Source organism: Patella vulgata, chromosome 7, assembly GCF_932274485.2.
Source record: "Patella vulgata chromosome 7, xgPatVulg1.2, whole genome shotgun sequence".
Taxonomy (NCBI): Eukaryota; Metazoa; Mollusca; class Gastropoda; family Patellidae; genus Patella; species Patella vulgata.
Genome location: NC_065885.2, coordinates 38,282,122 through 38,296,005, shown reverse-complemented (window position 1 = coordinate 38,296,005; position 13,884 = coordinate 38,282,122). Strand labels below are relative to the sequence as shown.

The following is a 13,884-nucleotide window of genomic DNA, read 5'->3' as shown; positions in this document are numbered from 1 at the left end:
CTTTCTTGGGGGTAACCCCCCCCCCCAAGAAAAAAAAATCCCCTCTCAGCGGCGTGCCCCGTTTCCGCGGTCAGTGCCCCCATTTTGCGGCGCCCCCCCCTTTTCAAAATTCCTAGATCCGCCCCTGGTCAGTACTAGCGAGCATAGGCCTACTGTAGATGAGGCTATGGTATCACAGAGAAACTCACAGAAGAAAGGGGAAAGTGGTAAGCCTTATCAAGTGTAAACCAGGATCTCTCCAGTAAAGTTCAATGAATAGAGGAAGATAAAGTAAGTCTTCAAAACATACAAATTTAGTTGCAGCTGAGTATTAAAAAAAAATAATCAGAACTGTAACAAGGCAACCCAGACTGACAAGTGTAAACCAGGATCTCTCCAGTAAAGTTCAATGAATAGAGGAAGATAAAGTAAGTCTTCAAAACATACAAATTTAGCACCAGCTGAGTATTAAAAAAATAATCAGAACTGTAACAAGGCAACCCAGACTGACAATTTGAAGCATAAAGTTTCATCTTCCTAAACAGAAAATACAACTAAAAACTCAACCACCCAAACCAAGGCAGTATCAAAGAACATGGACACGCAGACGAAACCGGCCCTGGCAAATGCTAATCAAGCAGACAACGCAACCACTCAAACTGAGACCGACAGAATAAGAGTGGGTGCAAGCACAACTGCACCTAGTACATGTATGCCCACTCAGACGACAGCCGCGGCACCAACCAAGTTTGAATCCAAACTGTTGCCGGGCGGCCTACCAAATCTTATTGTAGGCTCATCAATTTTAAAACATTTGAATGGAAAGAGACTAGATTACAGAAATAATACAGAGATACGGACATAAACCGATGCCGGGTGTCACACGATGTCAAAAACCTATTACCGAAAAGTACCCAAATGCCTACATCAGATTCATAGAACTGCTGCCAAGAAAACGTTCAACTGAAAACACTGGCATAAAAATGATTAATAAGATACTACAAAAAGTGTGCAAAGATAACAATATCAGTGTAATTAACTCTCAGACATTCTTTGGTGATTCAAAAGGGGAAATTAAAAGTTATCTTTTTTCTAAGAAAGATGGAACACACCTTAATTTTAAAGGAACATCAAACCTTGCAATTCTGCTAAAAAAAAGGGCCTTAAACTTACCAAGACCCAGTCCCTCAAGACTAAGACACGTAAGATCGGATGACAATTGGCTTTCACATACTGTGTGTCCTCTAGCCCCAATTGTTGGGTATTATTCACCACCGCCATATAGACACTTATTTCGTCAGAATCCAAGTAGAAATGGCCCTTCTTCTAGCAAGAATTTTAGCAAGTGGAAGATCTGTAATACCGAACTGGCACGAAAGAAAGGTGATATGTGTCAAACCAATTGATTCAAAAAAGCAAAAATGTGAATACACTTCAAACAGTGTCTAGTTTATTGTGCTTTGTTTCTGTGATCCAATCAGCAGTGCTTGTGTAAATTCATGTTTTGTAGTGCTAATAATTTTTGCTCGCATCTCAGGAGCCATGTAGACATTACAGGAAGAAGAAACAAAAAGTTCTGGGAAATACAACACTCAATTACATCCTTTTCTTAATCATTGCATTATTTCTTGAAAGTACATGTAGTAAGCTTATACAGCAAACTACAGTCCCAGTACATCCTACTAGTCATTGCATTATTTCAAAGATTTTTATTTAGCCTTGAAGCAGCATGAATTATACAGCATTAAAAAATACTAGATAACTCCCAGTGTGGGTCTAAATTAATTTCCATTGTATCTGGACACAGATCACCAAATATTCATGGGCCAAAGTTATTTTTAGTCTCTCTCTCCGTTTCCCTTTTCCCCCTTTTGCATGGCGATTTTTTGTTGACTTTTTGGTGTAGAATCGAAAAAAAGGGTTTGAAAATGCATTTACTGCCAGGTTTTTGTGAATATTCATGATTTTGAGACGGAAGGATACAAGAGTTGTGGGGTTGGTTACGTTGAAATGTAGGGCCGGAAATTGCATGTTTTTTTGTCTCTACTTTCAGCTTGTGTATCTCAAGTTTTTTATGGTGAACCTCATAGATGCTTTTGGGCAAGAGTTTGCCACATGTTGCCATCTGTGGCAGAAAGCGTTCTACCCAACGAAAATTTGGGAAAAGGTTAGAGCCGGTCTAAGAGACGAAAATTAACATTAAAGTCAATGGGGAAATAATTAGTCTGTGGTCATCTACATGTGGAGGCAGACCACCATTAAATTTCACCATCTCGGTAGTTCGTCTATTTATAGCTATTCTCTCTCTGTGTCTCTTTTCTTCTTCCTGTTTGCATGCCCATTTTGTTGATTTTTTGGTCTAGAATGGACGAAGAGGGTTTGAATTAACCTTTTCTGCCAGGTTTTGGTAAATTTTCATGATTTTGAGGCGGAAGGATAACGGAGTTATCAGGTTGGCTACGGTGATATGTACGGCAACTATATACATGTTTTAGTATGCTTCTTCAAGTTTGTGTATCTCAAAATTTTGGTGGTCAACCTCATACAAATTTTAGTGCAAAGACATGACCATTTGTTCCTCTGTCTGTAGTGAAAAGCATTCAGCCAAACGAAAATTTTGGGAAAAGTTGGAGGTGGGCAAAGAGGCCAGAATTAACATTGAAGTCAATGGGGAATTAATGGTGGTCTGCCTCCATGTATTATGAATTTGAATCGCTTAGGAATGGAGTTATCTCACATGTATTGTACAAACACAGAATTGGGCGCTTAAATTTAACGCAATAGTTTTATCTAATTATATGTATTTAGAAGCTTACTGTCTGCTCAACAATTGCTGCATGGCCCACAACCATGGTTACAGTGTACAATATTTTTAATTAGGTTTTACGATGAACATGTATTTATTTACTGTGATATTATCACCCTAACATTTATGCTACAGCCTGTAAATGATCTGGGCATTTCTATGCACATAATATAAACTTGTAATTTTTTTTTCTCTGCGGCTTTGAAACACTTCCCTTCCCTCACTCCTTTGCTTGGCCCATTCACTCCCCCATATAGTTAGTTATCTATAGGCATTATTGTTCCCATTGTTTGTTTATTATAACAATTATATTACCACATAAGCTTATAGATACCTCTAACATGAGCCAAATGCCAATAGATTTAGATTTATTGAACACATTTCTTCCCTTACTCATATACTTAGCCTTTTATTCCCCATTCCTCTCCCATTGTGTGTCCGGGTAGATTTAGATTTGTTTCCGCACCATATCACTCACTATAAGATATATACACGTCCTTGTTTATATGTGAATTGGGTTTTTTTTATCTTTATTTTAAAGTGTTGTGTGTGTAAGTTAGTTGTATTTTACGCCCGCTTCCACCGAGGTGATATCGCAAGTTATTGGTCTTATAGTTATAGGCACTCTAATCTATACTGAGCATTGCTTGTATAAATTATTATAGCCCATTTTGTTAATTGTCTCGTCACATGGCATAGCCTCTGCTGTATTAGATATAGAAGTTTTGAGATTTACATTCTGTTACTAAGTGCATGCCAGTTTATCATTAGTATTAAAAATTTGTCTTTATCCTTATTGTTGAATGAACTAGTCATGGTGTTAAGTGTAGGGTTCTGGAACATCAATGGCCTCGTGTCGAAGATAAATAATGGCAAAACGCACAATGATCTATTTCAAATGATAAAATTTTAGACATAGTATGTTTTGTAGAAACATGGACCAACTTTGAACAAACTGATGTTGGAGTTTTCGATAGTGCTTTTAAAGGATATTCAGGTCTAACCTTTAGTAGGAAAACGGCAGGTATAGGGTCAACAGTTTCAAAGGGGTGGGGGGGGCTGTTCTATTTTTGTTAAAACCTATCTTAAAAACAAAATCCAATTACTAGACCAAAAAGATGGGGACATTATCTGAATTAATACCAAAAGATATTGCAAATTTACCAAAGGATCTTTACATAGCAACTGTGTACATTTCTCCCCCAAATTCCAAAATATGGCTGAGTGAAAATTATAGCCCATTTGACATTCTTGAGCAAGATATCTCAAAAGTTCTTGGTGATACCCTTCTTGGGGAGGATTTCAATGCCTGTAGATATAATCTTGAAGACACTGTGTTTTCTGACAGTAATTAATCTAACCTGAATCTACCATACCCAAACATAATCAACAAAAACTCCAACGTCAATTTTCTCAAAATTAGAAATAACAATGACAAAAAACTAATCTATGGGTAGACATATAATTTATGCAGTAGTACTAACACGTGTATTTTAAATGGTAGGTGCGTAGGAGATTTACTTGGAACATATACTTGCATAATCTACAACAGGTGTAGTGCGGTTGATTACATTCTAACTGGCGTATCGAACTTCGACCAAATTTCACGTATGCAGGTATCACCACTGACATATTTGTCTGACCACTGTTTTGTATCGTGCAAAATTAAAACTAGTAAATCTTTCTTAATATATTGTCAGTTGGGTTATCATTTAGTTTAATTTGTGCCGTCGCCATATCATGTCTTAATCGTTCGCAATCACGGTCAAACCATTTATTTTTCTTTCGTCATTTCTTTATGGTTACTAATTTAACACAGGCCCCATTAATGAGAATATTATTGATATTGGAGGTTGCCAGCTGTATGTCATCTTGATTTGGTTTTAGATCGGTCACTATGAATTGGTTAATAGATGTATAGGAGTTTGGTTAATGTAGCTCAATCAAAAAATCTTGATCCGAGTTTTTCTGCCAAACAAACTTTTTAACCAACTTCTTTTTCCCTATTATATAATCTTGCTTTTTGGGAGAAATAGGTTTATTCACTTTCGGGTTAACCTCGGTTGGACGAATATTATTATAGTAGGAAAAAACTGTACAAGAGGATTACCAAATTTAAAAGTCGCCAAGCCAAAAATAGTATTTTTAAAAAAAATTGATAAAATTCCGAGTCAAAACCAGAAAGAATACTGGAAACTATAATAAACTCGTTAATTAAAGAAAACCCGGGGATGACAAGAATGAGGGCATATCCATTGATGGTTGGGAAAGACACTTTAAAACTCTATCTAACAAACAATGTGACGAAACAGATGATTCTATCAATTTACTCCTAGAATCAAACAAAACTAATAAGGAACTAAACTCAAAGATGACTGCAATTAAAGTCCGAAAAGCTTTTGCGGGACTAAGGAGGAATAAGTCTTGTGGGCCCGATCTAATACTAAATGGGATGCTTCTTGCATCATGTGAGTACATGACTGATGTACAATTTTTCAATTTTTTTCTTGAATCTTGGAGCTTTCCCGAACAGAGGCACGAATCGTTCATAGTCCCAATACATAATAAGGGGAGAATAGAGGACGCTTGTGACTATCAGGGAATTGTGCTAGCAAGCGGCTTGAGCAAATGCTTTTTATCTATTATAAATAACGTATATCAAGATTGCATCTAATAACCTGTTTGACCAAGCACAGAGCGGATTCCGAGCGCGCCGTAGGACGGTGGATAATATTTTCATCCTTAAGACTCTAATCAACAAATACAAGAAACTCAAGAAACCCCAATTTTTATGCTTTGTCAATTTCTCAAAAGTATTTGATTCAGTTTGGCGCAAAGGTCTATTACTGAAACATGACATTGATGGAAGAATATTTGAATTGATTAAATCTATATATATATATATATATGTATAAAATACATCTTATGTGGTGAAACACAACAACTCCATTTCGAATAACATCGATTCTACCATTGGAGCTAAGCAGGGCTGTGTTTTAAGTCCTACATTTTTTAATATTTATATCAATGATCTAAACTAATTCTACAGACAGCGATAATTATCCTATATTAAATACTATTGGTCTATCCCATCTGCTCTTTGCTGACGATCTTGTTCTGATGTCAGCTACCGAAATAGGATTACAGAACAATCTTGATAATTTAAAACGTTTCTGTGATGACTGGAAACTGGACCTCAATAAAGATAAAAGCAAAATTATGATCTTTAAAAACAATAAGAAGAAAACAACAAAAACTGGACCTCAATAAAGATAAAAGCAAAGTTATGATCTTTAAAAACAATAAGAAGAAAACAACAAAAATATTTGTCTTTGGCCACGTCAATTTAGATATTGTCAAATCTTATCTTTACCTAGGCATTTTCATAATTAATGATAACGGATCTTTTAAATCAGATATTGTGAACTTGGAAAAGAAGGCTAGGAGAGTCTGGTTTATATATAGCTTTAAGCATAAAGTCTGTACATCTAATCGCCTTCCAACACATGTTCTGATAAAACTTTATGAATTAGTCGTGAAACAAATAGCTTTATATGGTTCAGAGGTTTGGGGAGATAATCTAGTGTTCAGTAAGAACTTTGAGATAGAAAATTGGGATAAAATAAATACGAATAAAATGACCATTAAAATATGTAAATCTATCCTAACACAGCCATTAAAAGCATCAAATATAGGCTGCTTGGCCGAATTAGTAATTTTCCCTGTTAATATCGATATATTTCAAAGAATGGCTATGTACTATCAAAGACTAAACGAAAATAGCAATACCTTAAGTAACTCATTACTGAATTCTGCATACCAGGAAGACATACAAATTTCCCAATCGAATCCAAAACTCTTCTGGTATGCGGCTATCCAAAATATCTTTTAAAAATATGACATTTCTCCAACAACAATTTCAATAGAAAGTAAGTTTAACGATTTCCTTGCGGACCGAACCATAAACTCAGAACCTTCGGATTATTCAAAAAGAAATTAAAAAACACTCCAAAATATCTAGAGGTTGTTAATAAGAAGAAGTTCAAAATTGCGATGTCTACCCAACGATTAAGTACTCGCCAGCTTGTCATTGAAAGAGGTAGATATCTTAAGATACCACCCCAGGATCGCCTCTGTAAAAAATGCAATGCAAACAAAACTGAATCTGAACAACATTTTCTTATTCTTATGGAATGCCAAAAATATGAAGATTTAAGAAAACAATATATATATATCCAACCCTTGACAATACTGGTCCAACCTTTTCATTTGAAAATCTATTCGACCCACCGAGTACTATAGCCACAGTGTCGCAGCCTTTGTCTACTTCTCTTTTTTTGCGGAGAGACATCTGAACTGTTAAATATGCATGATATTTTATTATCTTTTATATATTATGCGCATGCTTTGTTTTGTATTTTGATATATTATGTACCCTGTATGTGGGTTTTATACTGTCGGGTTATGTGATTTTATACTTTGTACGTTTTGTTTCGTATTTTCATATAATAATATATGCATCATGTATGCAGGTTTTATACTGTCTATTTATATGAGTGCTCTGAATTTATGTCCGTCCATATTTTTGTACCCGTCCAAATTTTTGCACTTTTATTCAATATTTTGTATATTGTATGCTGTCCTCGAGGGAGTTTCCGATGCAATACTGTTTGTCTTGTTATAATTATCATACTGTTATATACAGTGTAACATTTATATAGCCGTTAATGGGCTAATGTTTTGGCTCGCTATACGCTGGACATTACTTCTTATTTTCTCCATAGGTTTTGTCGATATATTTCCCAATCAGATATAGGGCCTGTTAATCATTCTGGCCCATTGCTAAACAATTTTTCTTTTCTACTTTAAGGTTTGCATGAAGTTATTGAAGTAGGTTAGATACCGTAGGCATATCGAATTTCTGTTGACTCCATATGCCCCTTTCCCTATTGCATGTCAATAAATAATACCGTAGCATTTCAGTTCTCTTTATTGTTTTAAAGAAGGGCCTCGGAAGGAACAGCGTCTAGTCGTTTGAGGACGAAAAGGCGAAGCCCCGCGACGTGTACACATTCGACGCTGGCGTGTTCGAAATCCAAATTAGAATTGCCTCTAGCCCCGCTGTCCGGGCCAAATTTCCCTCACAGCACATTGTGCTGTTGTATGCCCGTCTTCATTATCCGTGTATAAAAATAGATCGCTAAACACTATTTCATTTAATTATTTCATGTTTTAACATTTTCGTTTTTCGTTTTAATGCCGTACAGTGCATTCTTGAAAATTAAGATAAACCGCCCTAGACTTTTGATCAATCAACGATATTATAGACGCGGTAGTCGATGACCTTTCTCGCAAAGAGAGGTCAACAGGTTGTAAAGGGGATGGCTATTGAAGAAAAATCTCAATAAAGTTTTGATATCAACTGTCAGATTTGAACTTGGGGGAAAATAAACAAAATAGACAAATACGATGTAATGATATTTGAGTTAGTGCGTTTTCTTTTATCTAAAATCTAAGTCAAACAAACTATTCCCAAATTTTAACCAACCATCGACTGAGTTTATTGACTAGAAATCCTAGTGGTACTTAGGGGTAGTTGCAGTACATTACAGTCTAGCCAACTAAGCCAAACTTGAAGTTGTTTTTGATGTGTAAATTCTTTGCATATACTGAAGCATAAGTCTGTACAAACTGTGGGAGATTTCATCTGTAATTTTGACGACTTTATACTCACGTTTCCGAATAAATATATGTAGACTTTCAGTTTTCAGGAACAATTGACGACAAATTGAAAGTAGAAACAGTAGGCTGCACACGAGGTGTCTTGTATGATTTTTTAGTAATGCCTTTGGCTTTAATATTAGTTCTTTGTGTTCAGATAATATACGGTATATAATCAGATGTTCCATTTAGATAATTTATACGATTCTGGAAAATTGAATTATAAAAAAAACCCATAAGGATCATTTATTTTCCTTGCACTGACACTTCCTGCTGTTTCCATCGCATTGATGACTCCATCACATTGATGACATTGATTTTGTTACTGATCTCATTTTAAAAAAATTCATTTTTTTAATTTATCGATTTTAATGTTCTTTGTTTGCAGGTAATGTAAAGCAATGGCCTCCCGTGGACAACAAGAAACCAGTAAATTAAAACAAAATTTAGAAGAACAACTGGACAGATTAGTACAACAGTTAACTGATTTAGAAGAATGCAAGTAGGTTCATTTTTAGTTTAGGCTTGATGCTAACTAGTTAGAACTTATCGGTTAGCACTTATCATTTGGATCGGTAGCCCTATAGTTTCATACAAGTTCGAAAACATTCTATGCGTTCCTATGTAGCGTGTAGACTCCTAAGAAATCGATTGTCAGGCCGGGACTGAAATAGTTTAGGGCCAAACTATAGATTTGGTGCAAAATGCCATTCGAAATACATTCAACAATTAAAGTAATTGGCAGTGCCATGGGCCATAGAACTAGAATACAACCATCTAACTAAACATAGAAAAAACAGAAATAATATAATGCACCAAGTACTAAAATGATTGAACTGGATGTTCAGTATAAAACTGTTTGCTATATGTCCACCTCAATCAAGAGGACAATGTTCATCTCTCATAGATGAGCACAGTAACAAACAATTATTTTCCCCAGGGGGGATGCGCCATAAAAAAAATCGGCCCACTCAGCAATAGAAAATCAATTATTAGCCCCAGTTAGGTTGAAAAGTAGTTAGTAAGTATAGCATTATGTAATTTTTAAACAACTCAGTTGAATATTGAATTGTAGGCCTTATTTTGGTTTGATTGAATGTGTTAAAGATTCCGGAAAATCAGCCCATTTTCCCCCCAAAAAAACCCAACCTATCCGGCAAACAAATTGGCCCATTTACCTATCTAGACTAAGCACGGGTGGGGGGAAGGGGGGTGTACTGCATCCCCCATCTCCCCCTGTTGTGCGCCCTGGACAAGTGGCATTGTGTGTTCTGGAAGGAGTAAGCATAGCCTGCTACTTGAACAACACCCGGCACAGACTAGTAGAGTTTACTTAGGCAACAGTGACCCAATTAAATTTGGAATGCATATAAAAATGCAGTATCCAAATAATCAGCATTCTCACACAAGCTTAAGATTTTTGTTACGGTTGACCACCATTGTGGGTGTATAAAAATGAATATTTTTGTATCTTTAAGAGATGATTTAGATGAAGAAGAATATGAAGAAACTAGAAATGAAACAATTGAACAGCTGAAAGAGTTTAAGGAATCACTAGATAAAATGCTAGAAGGAAATTTAAGTTTAGTCAGTTCTTTAAATGGAATGCAATTAGTAAGTCTTATAAAGTTATGCATAAGATCTACTCTGAATAGCGGAATAAATGTTAATAGGACTATTACAAATAATATTTTTGGACTAAAAACTATGAATAGATTATATCAATAAATCATGACACATTTACCGATACTTGTTGATACAGCTTGAATTTGATTGTCCTTTATGATTAATGGTATTCCATTTTATTAGAAGATTATAGCTTCAACTTGTTCATTGTTAATTGAACCATCTTCTTATATTAGAAACTCTTCTGTGGTAGTTAGTATATTTAAACTCGAAACAACACAGGATAAAATAATGTAGGCATCCACAGATATACAAACTTTAATACTTATTACAGGCAATACAAGCAGCAATAAGTCAGGCATTCAAAACACCAGAAGTCATCAAATTATTTGCCAAAAAACAACCAGGACAGTTAAGACAGCGTTTGGCAGATGTAAGTTTATTTTATTCTTGGAAAGAAAAAAGTAACTGGCTTACTTTTATGCCAAAAATGTGATTATCTCCCTTTTATAATATTGGAAAATCAGCAAGAACTCCAAATAAAGTTTGATTTTAATATGATTTTAGATCCAACACCTATAAACTATGCTATATGTAATTTAAACTTTGGGTAATGCTTTTATTCTACAGATAAATCGTGATTCCAAGATTGGTAAAATGTCAAAAGACTTGGCCACAGAACAAACAGTAGAAATTTTGACAGCTTTAAAGAAATTGGGCGAAACATTAACACCTGAAGAAGAAGCCTTCCTACAGACCAATTCATCGGCTAGTTTAAAACAATTTGAAAAAGTTTCATCAACTTTAGGTTAGTAATGTTATATATATTTATATATAAATACTAAGTAGCACTCAATGAAGCAGGTTTTCTGATAGATAAGGATGCATACGTTCACTGAAGAAAGACCATCTTATTAGAACAGTGTGATATGAAAATACATTTCTGTGATACTTACACTAGTAATCGATCAATACCGTTTTTCAAATTATGGTACATGTACATTGTTTACATTTCTTGTTAGCACAATAAAAGCTGCAATAATCCATATGTTTTTGGTCCCCTGCCCTGGGTTCGTCTGTCTGTCACACTTTTTGGGACATAATAACTCGGCTTCTTATTGAAGTAGAATATTCAAACTTGTGGTATGCTTGACCCTTAACTGAGTTCGATGGTGAGCATTTTCTGCCTTGGCTAAGCAGAGATAAGCAATTTCATTGGCCACGACTTCGGCACACAATAACTCTGCTTGCTTTTAAATGAGGAAGTATGTTTTAACTTGGTGTAGATGTTTATTAGGTGAGTGTCTTAACTGAGTTCGGCGATGGACATATTCTGATTAAGCTACCGTAAGCAGCTGTCCTTCTATCCATCACACCTTTTAGAAGACAATAACTCGAATTGTGCTAGAATGTTCAAACTTAGTGTTGATGAGTAATTTCTGCAAAGCAGTTAAGAGGTGTCATCTATTTATTTTGGGATTGAAGATGGGACACCAGCCTCAGTGTTGGCTTTTCATATGCCTACATCGAAATGTGGTTGTATATTGCTGTCGCCTTCGCCCGTCTGTCTGCCCATCCATCCGTTCGTCGGTCTCTCATCCACAATTATCAGATCATTTTGAGATTTATTACTTCTAGAGTTATGGTCCTTGTTTCACTTTGTAGGACCTTGTGAACACTCTAACGAATAAAGTTATCATCCGATTTGTATTAAATTTATATGCATTATTTAAATTGGTCAAACAAAGAAGCCTAATGAATTTCAACAATTTCTGTCAATAATTTCTAGAGTTATGGCCCTTGTTTCACTTTGTTGCACCCTGTGAACTCTCTAATGACAAAAACTATCGTCCGATCTATATTAATTTTACATGCATTATTTAATAAGCCAATTAAATGTCAGTAATTTCCATTGATAACTTCTAGAGTTATGGCCCTTGTTTCACTTATTGAACGGCAAGAATGCACTATCGACTAAAGTTATCATTCTATCTGTATGAAATTTATATGCATTATTTAGATCATTAGAACGATGAAGCCTATTGAATTTCAACAATTTCTGTCAATATGTTCTAGAGTTATGGCCCGTGTTTCATTTTGTTCGATCTGTATTAGATTTATTATATGCATTATTTAGATTAGTAATACAGGAATCCTCTTGAATTTGAGCAATTTGTGTTAATAACATCTACAGTTAATGTTTCACCTGGTTGAACCTGGTTGAACCTTGTGAACACTCAACTAACAAAAGTTATCATTCGATTTGTATGAAATTTATATCATTGTCTTGTAAATGCTCCCATTACGTACAAAATTATAAATTATTATGTGACAACCCTTGTCAACTGCTCAGACTATTTAATTAGCTGTTGTTGGCATATGTTTCATTGCCTGGCAACCTATCTTTGAAATTGACATGGGTTATCTATCTCATTGAAACCTATTGATTTGCAACAATTTTTGATAATAACTTCCAGAGTTATTCTCCTTTGTTACTTAATCTTGTTAGCACCTTAGAAGCTGCAATTATTATCCAATCTTTCTGAAATTTGTATACCTTGTTAAGCTCATAACTTCTGGGAAAACTCAGTTGCTGGTTGGTGTATGTTTCATTGCCTGGCAACCTTGTGTTCTGAAATTTGTATAGTTGTTTAACTCATTCAAAGGGAAATGTCTATCAATTTTCAATGATGACTTCCACAGTTATGGCCTTCTTTTTACAAAGTGGATGTTTTTCTTTTTACTTGTGAATTTTTTTTTTATATGTGATCTGGCTTTCAGATTTAATATTCTTTTTAAAATAAATATTTTTTGTGTATTTATATTCAGCATCTGGTGATAAAGTTTTAGCTGTAGCAGGTTCACAAGTGGAAGAGGCAGCCAAATAATAAACTACCAGTAATAAAAAAAACAGCTTCCACCAAATAAAACATTTTCTTTATATCCAGCTAAAAATACTCATATTTTCATGGGATTCTTTAATATCCATTCCAAGTATAAATTTTTTTAATGGACATCAATTTGTTTAATTTTATATATTACTCTTTACATGTAATAAATATTTGTTAATACCTATATTTATTGGTATACCATGAATTAGGGTGTAGTTAGTGTCACTGTACATATATATAATTAAATGGATGTAACTGGCCTGTTATTATTAAGGATGGTTGTTTTTGTATAAAATGTAATTTATTGATTTTGCATGACCCATTTTATCTTCTATTTGTTTTTAAGTGTTGTGAAATAACAGAAACTAGAGATGTTAAAACAAAATTCAATAATTTTACTATTTGTAGATATCTTTTATTTATGTAATGTATGATGTGATGAACTACCATTGTAATCTGATTCATTTGTATTTTATTTATATTTACAGTAAGATCTAACAACATCTTTGAGACTTCGAAGAGAAGGGTGGTATACTTAGGTCTACTATTGTTATACATTAAAAAAAACCCACAAAACAACCCATTATTATAATAAAGTTATACTATATTTTGTAAATCATATAGTAACATGCTTTGTAATTTGTACTGAGTATTAAAATTAGAAAATTATGATGTAACAGTTAAGTTTTTAAAATGGCATTTTAATGGAACATATTCTGATTAAATTTTAAAAAATATAATAATGTGTTGTTATTTTTGAGGAGGTGGTCAGTGTATGTGAGTATGTTATATACTGGCAGCTCCATTAATAATTGACTTGTGAACTAGATATAGGAGGGTACAATTTGTTTTATGTGAATC

The 13,884-nt window shown here is 34.4% G+C and overlaps 1 protein-coding gene across 2 annotated transcripts; it reads left to right on the top strand.

Annotated features, from left to right (window-relative positions):
• Window positions 1-8,354: 8,354 nt before the first annotated feature.
• LOC126828735 (protein LZIC) lies at window positions 8,355-13,599 on the top strand. 2 transcript variants are annotated; one of them, XM_050558712.2, is made up of 6 exons: window positions 8,355-8,604; window positions 8,895-9,008; window positions 9,985-10,120; window positions 10,467-10,565; window positions 10,763-10,940; window positions 12,962-13,599. In XM_050558712.2, the coding sequence occupies exons 2-6, from the start codon at window positions 8,908-8,910 to the stop codon at window positions 13,018-13,020; spliced, it is 573 nt and encodes a 190-aa protein (XP_050414669.1). In that variant the 5' UTR covers window positions 8,355-8,604; window positions 8,895-8,907; the 3' UTR covers window positions 13,021-13,599. The 2 variants fall into 2 exon arrangements, with proteins under 2 accessions (XP_050414669.1, XP_050414670.1); XM_050558713.2 differs by having other exon boundaries at window positions 8,360-8,494.
• The last annotated feature ends 285 nt before the right edge of the window (window positions 13,600-13,884 follow it).

Excerpts from the sequence above, each read along its gene's own strand:
- LOC126828735 (XM_050558712.2), top strand. The coding sequence starts at position 8,908 with ATGGCCTCCCGTGGACAACAAGAAACCAGTAAATTAAAACAAAATTTA. Across the intron at positions 10,566-10,762 it reads TAAGACAGCGTTTGGCAGAT|ATAAATCGTGATTCCAAGAT; the intron begins GTAAGTTTATTT and ends TTTATTCTACAG. Across the intron at positions 10,941-12,961 it reads AAAAGTTTCATCAACTTTAG|CATCTGGTGATAAAGTTTTA; the intron begins GTTAGTAATGTT and ends ATTTATATTCAG.